Raw genomic sequence first — 22,834 nt, 5'->3', positions numbered from 1 at the left:
GTCATATGCACAACGATAACATTAAGCAGTCGCTTGCAATGAAATGCTTGGGTCACAGGCTCTCTTATAACAATGCTCAATCAAAATTTAAAATTTAAAATAAAATATACATATCTAAAATATATATATACACCTAAAGAAAAAGAAAAACAATAGTGCAAGTGTGTGCAATAGTGCAAATATGCTAAGGTGCAGAGTTATGACAGATTGGAGGAGTTTAAAAGTCTTATGGCCTGGGGGATGAAACTGTCTCTGAGTCTGCTCTAATCAGGTAGCTAATTCTGCTTGCTTCCATTTTCCACAGGACCTTCCTGTTAAACTTCCTTTTCTCTATGCTCTCTCATTTCATCTACTGCCCCTGTTTTGCCCAAGTGACAGCTTTAGAACATCTTGCTGCCTCCTCCTGACACCAGACTTCCAGGACTACCAAATTTCTACTGTTATGATAGGGTTGCCTTGTTCCACAAAGTTCGGCTCTGACCTACGCCTAGCCCCCTCCTCCTTGTTGAATGTGGCCCACAATTTTAAAATGCTGGAGTGCTGCCTTTGCCTGTTTCTTTTTTTATGCTTGGATTAAACTATTTTTTACTGTTTAAAATATTCAGTGTAAAACATGCCATTGATAAATGTAACCTTGAAATGCTCAAAAAATACTTTTGTAGCTCATATAGCCAGGCTGACTTAATCTTCATTTCAAGTGGGCAAGATACTAAACCCCAAATTGCCTCATAGGAAACATGCTGCCGATTGTGTCTGTGGAGATTCTCAGTCATCCAGGTCATGGTATATCCAAGTGCTAAAAAACAGGTCAACTGGACATGGTTGAGTTTCTTGAAGACGTTTCACCTCTCATCCAAGAGGTTTCTTCAGTTCTAACTGACTGCTGGGAGTCCAAGGTATTTAACCTGTAGGGTTGTTAGAAGTCTTTGAGGTTACCTGCGAGTCTGGACCCATTTGTAGTGAAACTTCCTGGGGATGAAAGTCAACTGTACAATACAAACTTCAACGACCGGCAAACGAATCCCAACTGTACTGTAAAGCCTCTGAGTGGTCATCAAGACTAGAAAAGTGCTATTTAAATACAGACCATTTACATGTATCACATTCAATATGATACATCTCTTTTTGATCACTTAGTTACAATTGTGACAATTTAAGACCAATTTTCCCAACCGCTGGCAGAAAATTTGATGTAACTTTAAAATTTTAAACATATTTACTGTGTATAAATTATTAATTTTCAAAACAAAACATTTGACATAACCTAATACCCACCTATAACAGAATAATATCAGTACCGCAAAATCTCAAAACCAGGATTCCCACATGCACACCTCTGAAGCCAGAGAGAGAACAGGGCACTGCATGAGGAACCATCTCTGTGCTCTGTTAGCGTCACTATAATACAGTGCTGTACAGAAAAAAAAATCATATATACCGACTGAAATTATCATCATAGCAACAAGAAACAGTATTTGTCACCTGTACAGTGTAACATTTGTGGTTCCATCTAACGGTTTGACCACTTTTTTTACCAGTAGACAACACTTTACCAAGAGCATCTGTATATTCGTACCTCTCCTCATTATAGCCAAGCCACCTGAGGAAAACTCCTTGAAGTCAAAGGTAGTGACATCACCAAAATGTCAAACAAGAATCCATTAAAAAAATCATAGCTCCCCAAACAAACATTCACATAACAGAAAAATAACTAAATGTGAACAAAAACTGACTTTTGGTGAAATATAAAACCATTAGTCTAACACAGGGGTAGGCAACCTTTACTATCAAAAGAGCCATTTTGTCCCCTCTTTCCCCCAAATAATATTTTTGGAGCCGCAATATATAGCTGCAGCCTAATAGCTTAAAAAGAGTAAACATAAAAAATAGGCCAGTTTGTATTCAATTATGACTAAAGTCCGTTTCAGTGTGCTGTCATCCTCTTCTGTTTTTTCCCACGTACAGCAATCAACCGTCGGGTAATAGGATGTGACGCATATTTTAGTTGATGAAATATTAAAACAAAAAGTGAGAGCAGGTCAGACTGGAAGTGGACACAGAAACTGAAGCTCGGTACAAACCAACTGCAGCTTCTGCTCTGATCAAGAAGCACTGATCTCTGAGCAGCTGTGACCAGAGAAACTCTGTGTTTTCACGGTTTCCACTGTTAAGAAGCAGCCGGTAAGTCGCTGACCGGATGCTTCACGTGAACGAGCTCTAATCTCACTGTGTGTCTCTCTGAGTGAGTGAGTGAGCGGGGGTGGAGGGCGGAGCTCCGGGGCCTGTGTGTGTGTGTCCGCTGTCTGGGAGCGCACACACACATTCACCCGCTCCTGGTATTTCATGATGGCCTGATAGGATGATAATTTAAAAAATAAACGTGAGTGAACATGACGTTCACTCACGTTTATCGTGACGTTCACTCACATTCACGTTCATCATATGAAAACTGATTTGTTAAGTTCACCGTTCGCGAAAAATATGCGCAACATGCACAACACTGTACAGAGCCACTGCAGAGGGGCTGAAGAGCCGCATGCGGCTCCAGAGCCGGGGGTTGCCGACCCCTGGTCTAACACATCAGTTACACTCACACTGTTTTTGTGAGCGCAATATATTAGAAACATCCATAGGGAATTTCATTACATTTGGCACAAACATTCAGTGCAACTCAAGGATAACTTCATTAGAATTTGGGTGGCCAAAGGTCAAAAACCCTTTTTGCCTTATGAACATTGTTATTTTAAGAATGCCTCAAGAGAATCATTTTAAATGTGGCACAAACTTAGACTCAAAGATTTACTGAGGCGTACAACCACAATTCTAGCTTGGCTACAGCCAGTGGTCAGAAACGTTATGTTTTGGGGTTGTCCGTTCGTCCCATTATCATGAACACGATAGCTTGAAAATACCTCGACGGAATCTTTTCACATTTCACACATCAAGGTCACAGTGGCCTTACAAAGTTTGTTTATGTTTTTCTTTAACATGATATCTTAAGCTGAGGTTGAAGGAACGTCTTGAAATTTGGCGTCACAAAATACGTTTTTAGCCTCTTAAATGTGATATCTCAAGACCGCCTCGAGGGAGTTTCTTCAACTTTTGATCAGGTGTCGCTTAGACTCAAAGAGAAATTGATTAGATTTCTGTGGTCAAAGATTACAGTGACCTTATATGAATCTGGAAAAAAAAAACTGAACTGGTTGGTGGAGGCATCCTACCACAGTGTGGTATTTCTAGTCCTAATTTTCCTCTTCTTAAGTGTTCTTTTTTTATGTATTTAATTAATATACATTTAATGAAATATGACTTTCCTGTTTTCTTTCCTCTTCTCACCATAGCTCTATCCGTCCTACTCGTCACTACACAGTGTTTCTCTCTGAAGATTCATCTGGAGATGAGCTCCAGTACGACAATGACTCCATCTCTGGGTTTCCTGACAGCTTTCTCTTCTCTGTCCCTTTTGAGTGGTCACCTCTGTACGCATCTTTCTGTTTGGCTTTGCACTGTTATCTGATGAATAAGCTTTTCTCAAATAATCTCTCTTTTCTATTGATATGTGCATGTATGTATGTGTTTAAAAGCTTCACAAGGAGGTATTATGGTCATGGTTTTGGGAAAACCTTGCATCAGGTTTTGATTATAGGGTTAAGAGTAGAACTCATTCATATCTGTTATTTTTTGTTAATTTGTGTGATTATGATAAAGGTCTTAATAAGGTCAAAAACCCAACCTGACAGTCAATCTCTCAATTGTGTATGAAGGCCAGAGGTGGCAGAAGTACTCACATTATTTACTTAAGTAGAAGCACAGATCCTTGTCTAAAAAAAAGACTGGTAAAAGTAGAAATACTGATTCAACTCAAAAGTAAAAAAATATTTTCAACTTCAATGATACACGATGCCTCATTTGATAACTTGGCAAAACAAAAACATTTTAACAACCTGCACAGTGATGGTACAGAGAAAAAGTCTAGTTTGGCTGCAAGTCAAATTTCAGACAGAATAATATAGGCGGAACTGTACCGAGGTCCTGCATGAGCACCTGGATAATTTTTGAAGGGAATAAATGGATGGGGAATGTCCTCGCTTTGATTAAGTCCCTGCCCTTTTTATACACCGCCGCTAGCTACTACCGATTGGATGGTTTAATGAGGTCCTCGGATCGGCTCCACTGGAGTCGGTAACGGCCCTGGCGGAGCGCCGAGAAGACGATCAAACTTATTCTATAGGAAGTAAAAATCGTGACAAGGTTTCCGTAGGTGAACCTGCGGAAGGATCATTACCGGTACAGCCGCTCGACCTCGGTCGACCACGGAAACCCGGCTAACCTCCGGACGCTTAGGGTCTCACACAAATATTCACTTGTACTCTAGGATGAACTGATTCGAATTGTGGTGGTCAAAGGTCAAGGTCAAGGTGACCTCACAAAGCACATTTTTCGCCTTGTGTAGTTGATATCTCAGTCGATCTCTCAATTGTGCATGAAAGCCAGTGTCTTTTGTATGGAACTGACAGTAGAGTTGTGTGAATGAGGAAACACATATACCATGAGATTATTTAGCTCTGTTAAACACTAGAGATTGATAAAGACATAAATTGTTTTGTCTAGCTATGCCTTTAAAGGTATATAGATAGAAAAAAACAAACAGAAAAAAAAAATGTAATGCCTTCATACTGCTCCTTTGGTGTCATCCAAGTGTCCGTAAGCCCTTACATTCAAATTTGACTAGAAGCAACATCATTTACACCATGTTTTTAGCCCAAATGTCTGCTACCCGAAGTAGCAATGCTAGCTAAATTAACGATGCTACCTCGCACCATGAACATACCCTTGGGCAAGAGCTTTTGTGCAGTGTGTGTAGTGTAGTATATTTTGCCAAAATTAGGGCCTGGTTATTCCTAGAAAACGATCAATGGTTCTCTGATCTTTTTTGGCTTGAGTTTTTCGACCCATGAAGCCTCTAGTGTGTGTAACCATAATTCAAACACTGTCCCTGCAGGCCACAGCCATACCACTCCCTGAAGGACGTAGAGTTGAGAGAAGGTGGTGATCCTAGTATTGGGGCAGAGAGTCACACTGCTCCTCCCAGCCCAGTCAATGAGAAGTTCTCCAATGTCAACTTGCTTGGGGATATTTTCAGCTGCCAAGATGAGCCTGACATCCAACCAATTACCTTGGCTAAAAGTCTTGAGGACCTGAGGACTCCCAAAGACCCTGGGGAGCTACAAGCTACATTTACTTACCAGGTCAGTGGCCAGTGTGTTCTGCAGCGAAGAATGGCTTAACATAATTTTGTTATGTTATTTCCTAAAAGAACAATGAGAGCTTTCAGATAAAACATCTTTCTTATTGCCAAGAGCAAAATACCAACTAATGTCCACATGTCAATTCTTGGGGCATTTTTCTCAACAGTGATAAGGCAGACAGGAAACGTGGAGAGATAGGAGTATAGAGAAGGGGTATGATAACAAAGGTCCATGGCTAGAATCAAACCATGAACCTTGTCATCTATTCCACCTCCTCCTGGATGTCTATACAATTTGTGTTGGATGTTTCATGGCCCAGAGAGGATGATTCCTTATGTTTGTTGTTGACCAAAAAGCGTTCATCCAACATCACTGCAATGTAAATTTATAACCAAGTATGATCTTGAAATCTGAATGAATTCTGAAATTCTGTTTTCATCAATCAGCATTAGTAGTGCGCTTTGCCACTTTATTTCTGCAAGTTTTACTTTTCCTTCATTAGCAATTATTGTCTGAATTACGTTGTCTGTTTGCAGCGGATGGACCTGTGTGTCGATGAAAACTCTCAAACATTTCCAGGCCTCAAGCTCTCTAAGCCTTATAATAAGCTATGGAGTATAGGGCCGTATGAATCGGCCTTGCCCATTTGTGCACCTCCTACCTGTGATGCAGGTGCATTTATACAACTTCCTGTGCAGACAGAAGCCCACTCCCCAAGCCATGAAAGCTCTGCCCTGGGTTCTGACCCTTTCACGCCTTCCACCCCTGGCAACATTACCATCCCACGTCCCCATGGAAGAAAGACACCGGAGCTTGGTACTGTCCTTGCACCCCCCATGGCCCAGTCACGCTCTAAAGCAGCAGAAACTGGTGAAGGAAGGACTGCATTTGGGGGGAAAGAGTTTAGGCAAGCTCTGAGCATGACCACAGATGGAGAACTGCTGAAATCCACCAACATAGCTGAGGGCAGTATAGATCTGATAAGCCTGCTCGACCCCCTTAATAGCTCAGCAAATATTGACTCCACTTCACTAAATGATGGGGGATGCATTGGCATTTCGCCATCTTCCTGCAAACCAACACTTCCACCAAGGTACACTTACCCACAGGGCTTACCTATTTTCCCAATGCATCCTCACATGTCACTTAACCCTTTTGTCCAGTCTCTGCAACCTACCTCCCCTCAAATGCATTATTCACTGACTGCAAGAAGGAATCCCTTCAGTACAGTGTGTGGGCCTCCAGTAGGCTCTTACTTACACTCTCCAACCCAGCCACAGTCCATTTCCTCACTATCAGGGCTTTACAGACAGCATTCACCAGGCAGTTCAACTCTGCCACACAGCTATGGACCGCTCCAGTCAACCTTCTCCTCCTCAGAAACCTCACTGCTTCACTCCTCTGCCAGCAATCATGCCCTTTCCAGCCTGGCAGACTCAATGTCTGTCCCCAGTACAGCTAGGAACTTGGTGGTAAAGCCTCTTTCTGCAGAGGCAGACAGCCAGAAGACTCAGGATCCTTTTGGAGACCTGATGACTATGGTCAAGCCAGCTACACCCCCAAAAAAGAAGGTGGAGGACCTTCGGAGGAGGTGGGAAACGTTTGACTAATGTTTAAGGTGCCCTCTCTGTCACTACACAAACTTCCCTCACTATTGGATCCAGACCTTCTATTGCATTTACTGACACATTAGCCATAATACACTCTGTTCTGCTTACGCAACTCACTATCATAGAAGAGTTATAGCTTTACCTGGCATGTAACACTTGCTGTGGAATGCAACTTTAAAGTTCTGTAAGAATTGTCCTAATCCTCAATTCTTAAATGTTTGTTTTGTATTCAATGTGAACTCATGCTGGGTAAAGAAAAAAAGAGTAGATGACATCATATGTGCGTTATGCCAGTTTAACTTCAGGTTAATTCACAATTTATGTACTTCAGCAAGTCAGAAAACATTGTTTATGAATTGTAAAGTAGTGTCTACCAGAGATGGTAAATACAATACTTATAGGCATCAAAAGCTATATGAAACTAGTCAGGATTAATTAAGGTAACTGTAACATTGAAGGGAAATTCAGGTAGTAAGTAGTTGCTGTTGCCAACTTTATTAGACTGCTGTGGCAAGGGGAGACAGGGTGTATATGGCTCTTATGAACATGTATGTTTTTTTTCCAGTGCAATCTGAGTTGATGGTGCCTGAACATCTTTCTTCTGATGCTGTCCATTTGGCCATGGCAACCAGAGAAGCAACACAGGAAAACTATGTTAATTTTAATATCTGAGTTACTGAAGAAGTGTAAAAATTCTCAGGGTTCATAATGAAACTGTAGCGGGTCAAACACGGTCAATACATGGTCATTCAATGTCGTCCAAGACACGTTCACGTTGACACTGCTAAAGAAATGTGGACACTTATGTCCCAGTCCACCTCAAAATGGTCTGAATGATAGGATCTTGTTTCCGTTGTGTATGTGAGCATATACTTGTCCTCAGTACATCTTGGGTATGTTTGCCTGTACTTAGAGCTCTCCATTGTGATCAGATCACTCAGGACAGATGTTAATTCCAGGTCTAAATGCGATCTCTGTTTGCAGTCAGTCAGTAGATGCTGTGTCAGAGCAACACCTTGGTGCAATCCATCTGAAGTATATCAGCAATATTTAAGCAACAGCCTTTGAATTTGGATTCTTTAATTATCTCTTAATGTAGAAGTTTTACTTATTATTGGGAAGTCTGCCTTTACCTATGTGAAATTAATATTGTACCAACAAAAAAGGGATTCAAGGGAAACTATAGATCCACTGGACATGATGCAAATGACAACAGTTGCTCATTAGTGCAGTTTTACCGTGTAAAATGACTTTGTTAAATGACTAAATATAGCATACCAAAATGAAATGTCTTAGCACCGTCGTTGCATAATGTACATTAATTTGCCCCCAATGAATAATAAAGGCATAATCTCATACAGACCTCTTTGTCCTATATTATGGTAAGTGGTCTGTATTTATTTAGTTCTTTTCTAGTTTTGCTGAACTCAAAGCAATTTACAGTACAGTTTTCCCACCTTTTCACACACAAATTTACACAATGCATCTATGTGCAGCTCTCTTTATCACCCATCACTTGTACACTGCTGGCACAGCTGTCAGTGGCATTTTGGGGTAGAATATTTTACCCAAGGACATTTGGAATGGGGGAGACAGGGATCAAACTGCTGACCTTCTGGTTAGTGGATAACTTGTTCTACCCCCTGAGCCACAGCTGCCCCCTGATTAATACGCCCCACTATTAAAACATCTTGCCATTAAATCAACCTTTACATCTAGAAAATTCACAGAATCAGATTCTTGACAAACTCTTCCAAAATCTTAAAATAGATAAAATCTTAGATAAAACACAACACACACACACAGCTTTCCGCTCCACTAACATTAACAGAAAAAAAAGAAATGTGTGTCTGCTGAACACTGCTGAATTTGGACATTTTGTGTAGTTTCACTTTCCAGGCATCCTACCAAGGAACTTGCACACAAAGATAACCTTGCTTTAAGATGTTCAGATGCCAACACAATTCATTGCACAGCACCCTCCCATGTCTTCTGTCTTTAATGCAACCACTTTCGCATAGTGCTTAATATAGTATCAGTATAGATTTGTGAATCAAAATAGCACACATTACCTACTGAGATACACTCACAACAACATTTGTCTTATTGATGTTGTACAATTACCATGTCTTAGTAATCTGCTGTAGTCATTTTACTTCTTAATGGCATTAGGATACCGGTTCAAAATGTGGTACATCTCATCTTATGCATTTAATCACCTTTTGATGTTTTGGTAAGTTTATGCACAATTCTGTTGTTTTTTGGCCTCCCTACATTTTTACAAAGAAACATTTTAAGAAGATCTTCAAACCTACAATTGACTGTAATGTCCGCCAAATTATAAAATATTTACTTCTAATTAAATACATGGGGACTTCAAAACACTTGTATGTATATTGTGTTATCTTTAAGGATGCTTTCACCTATGTTGCTGCTAATATATGCACATATCTGCCTTAGTCAATTCTTACTCTGTTTGCTGATAATGATGGTTAATGAGTTACAGACTTCTTACACATTGTGATGTCCATTGTACATAGAGTAGAAATAGCGGTTCTCACAATTTTGCCACCAGTTTCTAGTTCAGCTCATTTTGACTTTAACAAGAGAAATCATGTAGCTGTCACACCTTGTCAACCTTTACTGGTTTCCAGATGATCTTGGGACGTCTATGTGTGGTGAATGCCAAAAAGTCTTAATCACTTATAAGGTTCTGTACAGGTATACTTGCTGTTGTATCAGTGTACAGATGACATCTATTCTAAGACTGATTAAAGAGTGATGACTACTATCCTATTAGACCTAAGTTGCTTAAAATAGAAATCTTTATCATAATATATCAGCTTAAATTTTACAACCGACTTGACACAGTGCCTATCATTTCCCTGCTATACTTAATTCTTGTAATGACAATGCCCATAAGTTTGAGTCCTGAGATGGAAGTGCATCCGGAAAGTTTTCAAACCCTTACACAAATCTCGTCTTCAAATGGATTCACTTAATTTTTTGTCTCATCAATCTACAACTGTGATTCCACAATGACAACGCAAAAACTGTTTTTTGGAGTGTTTTGTAAATTTATTAAAAATAAAAGAGTGAAATATTCTATTTACATAAGTATTCAGACCCTTTGTTATTGCACTTGCAACTGAGCTCCGGTGCATCCTACTTCTATCAATGGTTCTTGAGATGCTTCTACATCTTGATTGGAGTCCTCCTGTCCGTAATTTAATTCATTGGACATAATTAGGAAAGGAACACAACTGTCTATATAAAGTCTCACAGTTGATGGTATATGTCAGAGTGAAAGCCAAGCCATGAGGTCAAGAGAATTGTCTGTAGACCTGCAAGACAGAATTGTGTCAAGACACATCTTTGGAAAATTACAGGGAAATTTCGGCAGCATTGAAAGTGCCCAAGAGCACGGTAGCCGCCCTTCATTCTCAAATGGAAGAGATTTGGAATCACCAACAGTCTTCCTAGATCTGGCTGCCCAGCCAAACAGAGTAATTGGGGACGAAGGGCCTTGGTCAGATGGGTAACCAAGAACCCAATAGTCACTATGAATGAGATCCAGAGTTCCTTTGTGCAGATGGGAGAACATTACAGAAGGACAACCATCAGTGCAGCCCTCCATCAATCAGGCCTTTATAGTAGAGTGGCCAGACTGAAGCCATTCCTCACTAAAAGGCACATGGCCGCTGGGAGTTTGCCAAAAAGCACCTAAATGACTCTCAGACCACAAGAAGCAGAATCCTCTTGTCTGAGGAAATGAAAATGTAACTACTTGACCACAAGTCCCAAAGGCGTGTGTGGAGGAAACCAGACACTGAGCATCGCCACATTAATACCATACCTACAGTCAAAAGTGGTGGCAGCATCATGCTGTGGGGATGCTTTTCTGTGACAGGGACTGGGAGACTAGTCAGGATAAAGGGAAAGATGGATGCAGAAAAATATAGAGCAATCCTGAGTGAAAACCTTTTCCAGAATGCTTTAGATCTCAGGCTGGGCCGGAGGTTGTACATTTAAACAAGACAATGACCCGAAGCGTATCGCCAAGAAAACACAGGAGTGGCTTCTGGAAAACTCTGTGAAAGTCCTGGAATGGCCCAGCCAGAGTCTAGACCTGAACCCAATAGAGCATATCTGGAGAGACCTGAAAATGGCTTTGTCATTGTGGAGTATTGTGTGAAAAATAATGAGAATAAGAATGAATTGAATTATTTTAAGATGAGTCTGAAACATAACAAAATGTGGAAAACTTAAAAGGGTCTGAAAAATGTAGGGATGCACTGGTATCTTACCAAATGTTAATATTCCAAAGATATTTTATATGAATATTCATGGTCCCTGCAGAATATTTCTTGAATATTATAACTTTTTAATCACTGTCAATTCTTTTTTTTTTTTCGTGATCAATAATTTATTGAAAAATGCAAAAACTAAGTTTTCACCAATCACAAAGCACGAATAAATACAAATAAAATCCCTTCTGTGAACAAGAGCTAAATAGCAGGGATGAAAACAATAAGTAGCTGAATTAGAGAGAGCGAAAGAGAAAACAAGCAAGAAAATAGGGGGGAAAAGGTGGAATAAAGAAAATATGTATTTAGAAATCAGAAAAAGAAAAATGTTGGGGGTAATAGACCAGAATCCAGACACAATATGATTAAAACAGAGGAAAACAGAGGCCCAATGTAAATGCATTAATATACAAAATGACACAAAATGACTATTCAGCAGTATTATGCACAAAACATTACTCAGTATTGTTGTGTATTGTGTATAATATTTTAATATTTAAACGAGTAGAGTGATGAATTACAATTTACAAAAGAGAAATTATATTATTGTTACTAATCCACGTAACTCACAGCTGCCGTCTGGATAGCTAACAACAGAAGCTTTGTAAGTGGTAAACACTTTACTGGAACAGCAGTTGAACATAAATGTCTTATTCAGAAGATTTGAATGTAGACTTGATGCATCAAGGAGACCAGAAGGTTGAACAAAATACAAACGCGATTAAACTGTCTCACAGATATTCAAAATTGGGTGGCACATAATTTCCTTCAGATGAACCCAAAAAAGACAGAAATACTTCTGATTGCTACCAACTCTGCACACACCGAACTCACAAACATGCTAGGTCCTTACTCACATCTCAATACTCCCCAGTGTAGAAACATTGGTGTTATATTTGACAACAACCTCACTTTGAACAGCCACATCAAATCAATCACACAGTCATGTTTCTTTCAACTCCTGAAGATTTCTAAAATTAAGCCCTTTCTCTCTGCCAAAAACCTAGAAACAGTCATTCATGCATTTATATCAACACGGTTATATTATTGCGACTTCCTTTTCTCCGTCTGCAGCACAAAATCTCTCTCCTCACTTCAGCTCATCCAAAATGCAGCCACCAGGATTTTAACAGATACCCGAAAACCTGAACACATCACACCCATTCTTGCATCTTTGCACTGGCTCCCCGTTAGATTTAAAGTTGATTTTAATTAGTTACTTATCACTTTTAAAGCCCTGAATGGTTTTGCTCCAAGCTACATAACTGACCTTTTAACAACATGTATACCATCACGAGCCCTGAGATCCTCGTATGCTGCCCTCCTGGCTGTTCCAAAGTCAAGGCTTATACATTTGCCATCCATGCCCCCATTCTTTGGAACAACCTGCTTGAGGAGATCAAGATGGCGAATGGTATCACCTTGTTTAAGTATCTTCTTAAAATGCACTTTTATAGACTAGCCTTCATATGATCCTCTCTTAATATTTTATTTATGTATTTATTTATTTTGCTTTCTTAAAATGTTTAACTTGTTATACTCCTCTATTGATACTCTTATTGTGATTACACTTTTATGATTCCTGTTTTTATCATGTTAAGCACCTTGTAAACCTTGTTTTGGAAAGGTGCTATATAAATACAGTTTATTATTATTATTACACCCAGACAAAAGTGCATTATTATGCCAAATGGGTAATGATTTATTATATTTACAATCAAAATAAATATTCTTTCCTATACTGCGCCATATGGATAGTGTATTAGAAATGATAGGTCCCATACATGATTCCGCCATTTTCTTTTTTTATGTTGGAAAAAGGCAGATCTTGAATTCTGTGATCACCAACCTTTTCGAGCCGAAGATCACTTTTTAATTCCAAACGTAAGCCGAGATCTAGCACCCTGATATCTTCCAAAAAAAACACAACTTCTGTTAAAGGCTGAATGTACGAGCATAAATATACACAAAGAAAGGCAGTTGTGCAACTTTATCTATTCAATGCACAATATTCACATTAATATCTACAGCATCTGTTCAGTGCACAATATTTAGCTTCAGTTCAACAATATGTTCGGCAGACGAGCTGCTACTGCAGCACAATGTTTTACATAGGCGTTGCCTTGAATATGTCCATAAAATTGACTGTTCCTTGTATGAAAGTAGTCCCTTGTACTCAAATAAATACAAGTACTATACAGTATGAAGCCGTGCGTCTTCCGCTCCTGCACATATTTCACAATAAAAATAACTTTTTAAACAAAAGAATGGATTCCGTCAACAGAAACGCTGGAGTGCTTTTATTTTGAAACACATACAGAAAGTGGTTTTAACATTTTAAAATCCATGTTTGTGACATAATTCCAACAAATAAACATTAAAACTCAGGTGAAAGATCATTTCTTCTGTTTATTCTTCTGTGAAACACAATGTTTATATGTCTATGACACAAACATATTTACAACACTTCCGGAACCCATTTCAAAGTAAAAGCACTCCAGCGTTTCACTTTCTTATTAATTTGTTCTAACGGGGCTTTGATTGTTATCGACAGACCGGAAGATGCACGTCTTCATACTGTATCCTGACATTTAGTTTAGTACATAAACCGACTTGTTTGAAGGAAATGCAGGAGATAAACCAGCTGCTCCGCCGCCAGTAGCGGACACACAGCGCGTGTGAAAAACAGACAACCGACACACAGCTGATCTGCGGCGCGGCCGCAGCCAGTGAGTCCAGAGAGTTCGGAGATCGACAGTGAAGACTGCGAGATCGACCGGTAGATCGCGATCGACGGGTTGGCAACCACTGCTTTAGTTAGAGCAGAAACAAAGTTATCTTTAACTATTTGAGTGAGTGTAGTTCTAATTTGAATACCTAAGTAAGTAAAGCCATGGTATTGTAGAGAAAGAGGAGGATGATCTAGGTTCATATTTGTCTTATGTAGTGGCATGAGTATTGATTTTACCAGTTTATTTTATAACCGGATAAGGAGCCGAATTTGTGAAAAATATTCAAAACGTGAGGCAATGAGCTATTTACTCCTGAGAGATATGATAAAACGTTAAACCAGCATAAAGGGAGATATATAATGTGATGTACCATTACTTATGATGGGAGATATGGCATGGTTCTCTAACGGCCTGGGCTACTGGTTCCAATGGGAAAGCAAAGAGACCTGCGGAAGGCGGGCATGCCTGCCTAGTTCCTCTTGATAGAACAAAGTGAGCCAGGGTGACCAGTTTGAACATGTGCAATGGGAGAGGCATAAAGTGTAGAGACCATTTTTATAAAGAAAGGCCTAAAACCAAAGCATCGCAAAAATAGGTCCATTCCAATAGATCAAGCGCCTTTTCTGCATCTTACAATAGGATTGCCCAGGGATTCACAATGGAGGAATTATATGTAAAAAACAGCTGACCTTGCATTGGATAATAATTTGTACCTATCCTCAGTTTAATCTGAGTTCTGTTCAAATCAAGGAAAAGGAAATACAAGCTCCTCTTATGTGACACTTAGTTACTTCCCTCAGTACGTGTGGGTTGACACCTGATTGAACATCGTGGTGGATGAACTCACTTATACCCTTTGAGTCAGGTTAGTTAGAAAATCCCTACTTTGCAAGAGAGTACTATTAAATCGCCATCTATTGATTTTGGGTGAACCAAAGAAATTTTCCAAAGAGAAAGGCCTCTTATCATAGAAAAAAGCACACATGCACAGAAGTGAAAAGTGAAGTTGGGAGGGTGTAGCTCCCTTGTCTAAAAGTTAACAAAGAAATCAGGCTGCTATAACTAGATGATTAAATGATTCAGTCACTGACCAGGAGATAATATAGTAAGTGTTGAGGAATTTTGGACCATCCTCACACATTACTGTATATGCCACTATATATTATGTATATTGTATATCACATTATATCTGTACAGGAGAATAGAGCCGGTCGAATTCCACAGATACTCCCTTCTCTCTCTAAGCAGTACCAAGGTCAGGTTATAGATAAAGGCCCAACCAACAGTACATTGTAGTGTCTATGCTTAGGGACTTTCATATCTAACTCAGATGCTTCAGACAGAGAGACACCAACTTCAGCTCTTTTGTGTATTTCACCAGTGGCAAGACGTAAGGACACAATGTGATTTAGGAATGCATACTTTAGGCTTAACTATCCAATAGGATGCGAACACCTACATGTGACATAGAGAGTGACAGCACTTCTAGCCATTCATGGATGTGCTATTAGAATGGGTGACGCAAGTAGAGGGAGATATATGGGGATGCTGTGGGAGACATCTTCAGACTTGGGGGTGACAATTGCTCATGTTCCTCTGTTAGCGTTTGTATATTGTTCCACCTTCTGGTCTCCTTGATGCATCAAGTCTACATTAAGACATCATTCTGCATAAGACATCAGCTGCTGCCTGAGATCTCCTTTCACCAGCTTCCACAAAACATCCATAACAGTAACGGGAATGTAATGCCGCCAAAGAAATCAAGGAAAAAGACTGAGAAGTTATTAAACCAAGGCGGTGGTCTATCGGAGGATGGAGAGACACAAAGAAGAAAAGCAGCGAAAGAGAGTGCCATGGAAAGTGAATCCATGCAGGTGAGCCACGCTGAGTTGTCCGCTCTAATACGCTCGATAATTAGAGAATAGATAGCAGAAAACTTCAGCTACAGTTTGAAGAATTAAAGGTAGGACTAGAAAAAATAGAGCCGATGGAAATGCACAGCGGAAGGTTAAATCTACCTGTATATTGAAAAGAGTGAGACCACTGCATTTATGACAAACCTTTTCAAGGAGGTGTTCAATGAGGAGCTCACCTGTGAGCCAGCTGTAGAGAGGCTGAGACCCATACCTATGCTTGTAAGAATAGAGATATCAGGCGAAAGAGAAAATCTTAAAGCTTGCAAGAAGTGTTGTAGAAGATTTCTTGTTAAGAATTCACTGAAGCATATACAGAGGCAGACTGCAGTGAAGCGGAGACGTATTATGAAACAACAATCAGTCCTGCGTCAATGGAAGTATTCACTGATATCTGACAGATATTTATTTCTTATTCATCCATCCAGTGTTCCTATCCGATTACTGCAATTTTTGTCTATATGGATAAACCCTGATTAAATTGATCTGGCTTTGTAAAATGTAACCTGAATTCAATACGAATAGTCATTGTTATGTTATTATGTGAGGGGCTACCAGATAGGCCACCATGGTGTAGATAATTTAGAATCAAATTTTTTTAGAATTGCAGCCAATTAAATTGGGGTTCCAGTATGTCATATTATTTTTTTGAGTATTGAGAAATGTACTTGTTCACAGGCTTGGAAGGTAGCAAAAGTTATTCCGCTCTCAAAGAATCCAGCCGAACCATTTTATGGGACAAATTCCGCCCTATAAGTTTGTTACCAGTTTTAGGAAAGGATGGAGAGGATTATTTTAAATACAAACCTATTTTAAAATTCAATAACTTACACAGATACTCAACACGCTTATAGGCCTAGTCATTCTACATGCACAGCTTGACACAAATGAAAGATGATTGGCAAAGTGAACGAGATAGAGGCAAGTTAGTGGGTGCAGTTTTACTTGATTTCAGTTTTGGTGTGTGATGTTATTGATCACTCTATGTTGTTTGATAAGATGAAACAGTATGGCTTCACTTTACTGCATTAAAGTGTATGGAGAGCTATCCAAGAAATCGGTGGGAGACAGTTTTCTTCAATGGCAGATAAAGATCAGAAATGTCACGAGTGGCGTTCAACAAGGGAGCTGTTTAGGGCCGCTATCATTTTCTGTCTTTTTAAATTATATTCCGTTAGCTTTAAAAAGGGCTCAAACTGCCATGTATGCGGGTGACTCCACAATATATGCCGCTGCATCATCAATAGGAATCTTGAATAATATTTTACTTAAGGATTTAAAGTTAGTGGTAGAATGGGTGACCATGATAAATTGGTGCTCAACTGGCATATGCACACATACACATCAAATGAGGCTTGAGCCTCTGCCATTTTTCTTCCTTGAGAGCAATTGTGTTCTGTGCACAGCTTCCCTGTCAAACAAATATATTGATTGAATAAAATATCAAAATATCAGGTCGGGAGATTAGACTTACTCTCAACCATCCCTCCATGTCTCCTGCACAGTGATTAGCATACATATTCCCAGTCATAGACAGGCAGGACCTCCCACATCCCAGTTCCTGTCCCGGCTGTGGTGTTTTTTTTTCTCTTGTGTGGAGCTGAGTGGTGATTAACCAAAGTCTAAGCTACTAGTGCCTCCAGTTTAGAGCTAATTAGCTAAAACACAAAAACAAATATAGTTAACTTGTGTCTTGCCAATGTACACACGAGCTACTAGCTTATATAATACGTTAGGGCACACAGGCTAATGTACTGTACTTAAGGGTAGACGCTACAGGTGAATACAGTCAAATTTGTGTCTAATAATGTCATCACAATCGCCACATTAATATGCAATTTAGGTGTTAGCTAGAAAAATTTTAAATTACAAATTAACGAAAACATATCACCTTAGAACTTCCCCAGTTCATGACTTACATCCAGACAGTATTGACATATGAAATGTTATGTTCAAATATGCAGAGTAGTTTGTTTGGTGAATTTAGGAGAAATCTACTGATGCAGACAGACCCCTAACCCTAACCCAGGTTAAAACAAACACCATCTAAATTTTTATTTTTGGAAGTTTTCTTTCCGTTAGAGTGAAAGAAGACATGGAAGCAAAATAGACCAAAATCTCAAAATGGACCAGTACATGAAAAAACTATGTTTTTGCCTGTAGTGTCCTGCTTTAAACAGTTACTGCATAATTTGAATTGTAGGCTCTTCATCTAATAACTATTCATTCTACTAGTTTGTTGATATATCTTACATATATCTAAAATGTGAAAGGATGGAATTGTAGGTACACTGGAACTAAGTAATCATCAGTTACTGTGTGTGTGTAGTAAGTGTAATAATAATAGTAATAATGGCAAAAATAATAATAATGTATTGGATCATTAATGTATTCAGGCAATTCAGTATTATGTTGCTTGGTTATAGTATCTGAAGGTTATCTTACTTGTGAAACACAAAATATTTTTATTTATAATATATATTTCAAATTTCAATTTTTTTTTTAATGATTTCCATAAATTTGCTTTATTTTGCATTTTGTCATTACCTTTTTTGCAGTATTTTTTCCCAGTAAATTAACTAAATGAGTTAGAGAGGAGAGCAGAATTCACTAATTTCTGCAACTAAACAGTAGTTTGGAGGGTAGTTTGGTTTGCTTATTTATGTAGAGAACTATCTTTTTCAGTTTTGTGTGAAATTTTTTGTTGATTTATTTGTTTCAATCCCACCAAAAGAATTCAAAGGATTTATTGTCATGTGAAAAAAATTAACAAATTATTACTTCACTTTGTTCCTCTCCCTGGTGTCAGTTATTCTAAATATATACTAGAAACTAGAAGCATAGAAGACCTGCATATTGTGGCATAGTTTCCTTTGTTGTTGCCTGCTCTTGTGCTAAAACTAGTGAATACTAAAGACCATTGTCTCTGTGTGAACTGTTGAGTATTTAACAATTGTGTAAGGGTATTAAAATAAATTGGTAAGTAAGTCAGAGATGTGCTAGTATATTTAACTTTTTGTGTACAATTTTTTTTTTTATAAATAATTATGAGAAGTGCCCTTTTTTCTCATTTGAGCCCCTGCCCCCCAAAATGTCTTATGTTGAGCATAATGGGGAAAGGTCTTGTAAGAAGAGTCTGAAAAGGTATGCCACAAAACATTATAGACAAGTTCTAAATGCTTTAGTTCTGTCACAGCATGATTACTGTTCCATGATTTGGTCCAGTGCCTCAATGAAAGAGATTCAAAAATTACAAGTAGCACAAAATAAAGCGGCATTCTGCTCTACATTGCTTTTATAGAACTAATTTAATGGGTATGCATGACAATTTGAGTTGGCTAAATGTTAGTCAGAGATTAACCTATGCCTTGTTGAATTTAGTTAGAAATGCACCTGTGACACGATCACTAAACATATTACATAAAAGGTTACTCTCTCATCCAACACGATATGCTACAGAAGGTTTGTGCTACCTAATGCTGAAACAAGTATGATGCAGAAAACTGTCATGTATAGAGCCATGGTAAGGTGGAAGGGTTTTACAGGGGATTACATATTGTTAAGTGGTTCAAATGTTTGGTAAAAGAGCATCTCCAAATAACTCTGGAACAGTAATTGACTGGTGTCTTTGTGTAAACTGGTAAAAGATAATATATGGATTGTATATTGACCTTGTTTCCTTGGAATTTAATTTTAAGGTGGGAATTGTGCAGAATGGGTAAAAAACTAAACATAGAACTGAGATATCAATTTTTTTCAAGAATTATTACTTAACTGTGTGAAGGTAAAGGGGAAAGTATGTAATGAATTTTTAAATAATTTTAAATGATCTAATATCTTGTGTTTTGCCTAATATCTGTAAAAATAATAATAATTTTGTTTCTCTTCTATATGTACTTGAATGATTTAATGAGATGAACTGTTTTGTCTGTTTATGTGGCTGTGTTTCTTTCTTGTGTTTAATGTCTAATCAATGCAAGAGAATGAGCAATCACGTGTGGAGAAAAAAGTGGTGTCTGAAAAGTCCAGCAAAGTTGACTTAATTGAATCAAAGGAGTTGCTATTAAGAGTATTAGGGGCATATATAGAAGCCATACAGATTTTGGAACCGTTTAACACGGCAATTACAATTACAGAATCTGCCTTCATTATCTTTACCAGAAGCTTTTAATGTTAGATTTAACTTCTTTCTAACCAATATCAACATCCGCTTGGTCTTTTTTGGGGCAGAGAAGAAGGCTGCCACCCTATTGTTCTGGAATCTACTGACCAGAATTTATTATGGGTAAGAGAACTTGCCAATAGATCATTAGTACTAAAGGCAATGTACACTAATAAGAAGACACTAAGATAAAACATGAAACATCAAATAAAGTCCCTGCAATATGAGTTACAATATACGAACACGTGCAAATGAGCAATTTACACAAAGACAAGACAAAACAAAAAAGGAGCCAGTATGCCAAGGGACCATAAGTAAAAGGTAACTGGTTAGAAGGATTATATTAGGACCCCTTAAGTACCCTGATAAAAGGTGGGGATTCTCAGTCTGAGCCTGCTTTGCCCGAGTTAAGAGGAAAACGAGGGAAGAGAAAGGTAGGGAGTAAAAAAAATTAAAAGGACGAGTTTAATTTAATTTATTCACTATTTTCCTTAGAATACCTTCCCTTATAAATAATATAGGTATTCCTTGATTGGGAGGGTGATAACCTATGGGCTTAACTGAGAATTTCAATATCTAACTGACAAAAGAGCCATGTTTCAACCATACAAGTAGAATTCAAAATAAAACAATCTGTCTTAACTATATTCTCCCCTAATATTTTCCCTTCTAGCATACTTCCATCCCCTCCTACTGTCTGCCCTTACCATCCTCATTTCATACCTCTACACCTCTAACCTCCTCTGTTAACCACTGTTAGTCAAACACTCTACCCCCCTGCCCATTACGACCCTGCCCCACTACCTTTATATTGTAGAGAAAGAAAAGAGAATCGAAAATATACAAAGGGTTCAAATCTTCGAGAATGTTGTAGCCAATCAGCTGTGTGAGTTTCTCCAGTAAAATAATCTATACGAAGACTTTCAGTCGGGGTTTAGAGCTCATCATAGCACGGAGACAGCCCTGGAAAAAGTAACTAATGACCTTCTAATAGTTTCAGACCAAGGGCTTGTGTCTGTCCTCATCCTGTTAGTGCAGCATTCGACACTATCGATCATCAAATTTTATTACAGAGACTAGAACAGTTAATTGGCATTAAAGGAACCGCCCTAAACTGGTTTAAATCCTATTTTTCAGATCGATTCCAATTTGTGCAAATTAATGATGTCATGTGCGCACCAAACTTAACCACGGTGTTCCACACAGTGCTGTGTTCGGCCCAGTTTTATTCTCGTGGCTGTGGCTGAGGAGTAGAGCGGTCGTCCTCCAACCAAAAGGCCAGCAGTTCGATCCTCAGTCTTCCCCACCATAGAGGTTGAATGCACTAATTGTAAGTCGCTTTTGATAAAAGCGTCTGCCAAATGACAGAATTAAATCAATATGTAATTATATATGCTTCCACTAGGCAACATTATCAGGACACACTCTGTAAATTTCCACTGCTATGCGGACAACACCCAATTATACCTATCAATAAAACTAGAACAGTGTAATCAACTAACTAAACTTCAAGCATGTTTCAAGGACATAAAGAACTGAATGACCCTAAACACCTTAGAGATACATTATCTAATGATATAGCTATTATACCTTAAAAATATGGCACTATCCTACCTTAAAGAGCTCATAGTACCATATCACCCCACTAGAGCACTGGGCTCCTAGAATTCAGGCTTACTTGTCGTCCCTAAAGTCTCTAAAAGCAGAGTTGGAGCAGAGCTTTCAGCTATCAAGCTCCTCTCCTGTGGAATCATCTTGTCTTGGACCTGCTCTTAGTTATGCTGCTATAGGTCTAGAATATCGGGGGACACATGACACACGGAGCTTCTCTTCCCAGCTTCTCTTTCCTCTTCTCCATCCTTATCACATCAAAGAAATTAATATCTCATCAATACATGTTACTGACTTGACTTCTTCCCCGGAGTCCCTTTGCCTTATCGTTCGCAGATCCAGAGATCGTGATCGTAATGGTGGATCCTGTATCGTGTTGGCATCTGATAGTGGTGGTGGACCACGATCGAGGTGGCAGCTGATGGTGGATCCTGATGGCGGCAGTGGACAATGACTGTGGACTATAGTGGCATCCGATCTTGATGGTGGATCATGATCGTGGTGGCTGCTGACCATGGACTATGATTACAACAAAACTGCTTGATATACAATATTTCTACTCAGATACTCGACCATTACTGACAATAATCCATCAATTCATTTACTTTCCATTATGCTACAAACTGTTTATTCTAATCAATGCTGTAAATACCCTTATCTTTCTGATGTTCTCATTACACTTGACATCTATTGCACTTCTGTCCGTCCTGGGAGAGGGATCCCTCACATGTGGCTCTCTCTGAGGTTTCTACGTTCTTTTTACCCTGTTAAAGGTTTTTTTTGTTTGGTTTTTCCTTATTCTTGTTGAGAGTTAAGGGCAGAGGATGTCACACCTTGTTAAAGCCCTATGAGACAAATTGTGATTTGTGAATATGGGCTATACAAATACAATTTGGATTGATATTTACAAATGAATAGCTCTATACGCCGATGATGTACTTCTTTTCCTAACAGACTTAACAAGAACAGTCCCAGCTCTTTTGGACCTTATCAAAATCTTAGGGAATTTCTCAGGATATAAAATAAATCAGTCCAAATCCACAATAATGCTATTAAATAAAAATAAAAGGATTAGTCCTACGGCACTTGTCTTCCTTTAATGTATCAGACTGCTTCACCTACCTCGCCATCCGTATTGTACCTAACCTGAGACTGATAAAAATGTAGCAACCAATTATGATCCTATTCTAGATTCAATTACCACTAGACTGATGGTCCAATCTACCTATTTCCACTACTGGTCAAATCTG

At 38.8% G+C, this 22,834-nt stretch overlaps 2 protein-coding genes across 6 annotated transcripts in view; one reads left to right on the top strand and one right to left on the bottom strand.

Moving 5' to 3' along the window:
- Positions 1-7,597, top strand: part of dennd1a (DENN/MADD domain containing 1A) — a 72,261-nt gene extending 64,664 nt beyond the window's left edge. For 2 of the 5 annotated variants that reach the window (XM_034602741.1, XM_034602739.1), the window contains 3 exons: positions 3,342-3,479; positions 5,003-5,249; positions 5,786-7,109. In XM_034602741.1, coding sequence (XP_034458632.1) covers positions 3,342-3,479; positions 5,003-5,249; positions 5,786-6,859 — 1,459 coding nt within the window. In that variant the 3' untranslated portion in view covers positions 6,860-7,109. Of the gene's footprint in view, positions 1-3,341; positions 3,480-5,002; positions 5,250-5,785; positions 7,110-7,424 lie in introns of those variants that run through there. The other 3 variants (XM_034602740.1, XM_034602743.1, XM_034602742.1) reach the window with 3 other exon arrangements.
- A 5,086-nt stretch (positions 7,598-12,683) lies between these two features.
- crb2a (crumbs cell polarity complex component 2a) overlaps positions 12,684-22,834 on the bottom strand; it is a 90,866-nt gene continuing 80,715 nt past the window's right edge. The window contains exon 14 of the mRNA XM_034602715.1: positions 12,684-12,696. The gene's annotated coding sequence lies outside the window, so the exon portion shown is untranslated. The remainder of the gene's footprint in view (positions 12,697-22,834) is intronic.

This window comes from Hippoglossus hippoglossus, chromosome 12 (assembly GCF_009819705.1).
Source record: "Hippoglossus hippoglossus isolate fHipHip1 chromosome 12, fHipHip1.pri, whole genome shotgun sequence".
NCBI lineage: Eukaryota > Metazoa > Chordata > Actinopteri > Pleuronectiformes > Pleuronectidae > Hippoglossus > Hippoglossus hippoglossus.
This window is presented reverse-complemented; position numbering and strand designations above follow the sequence as displayed.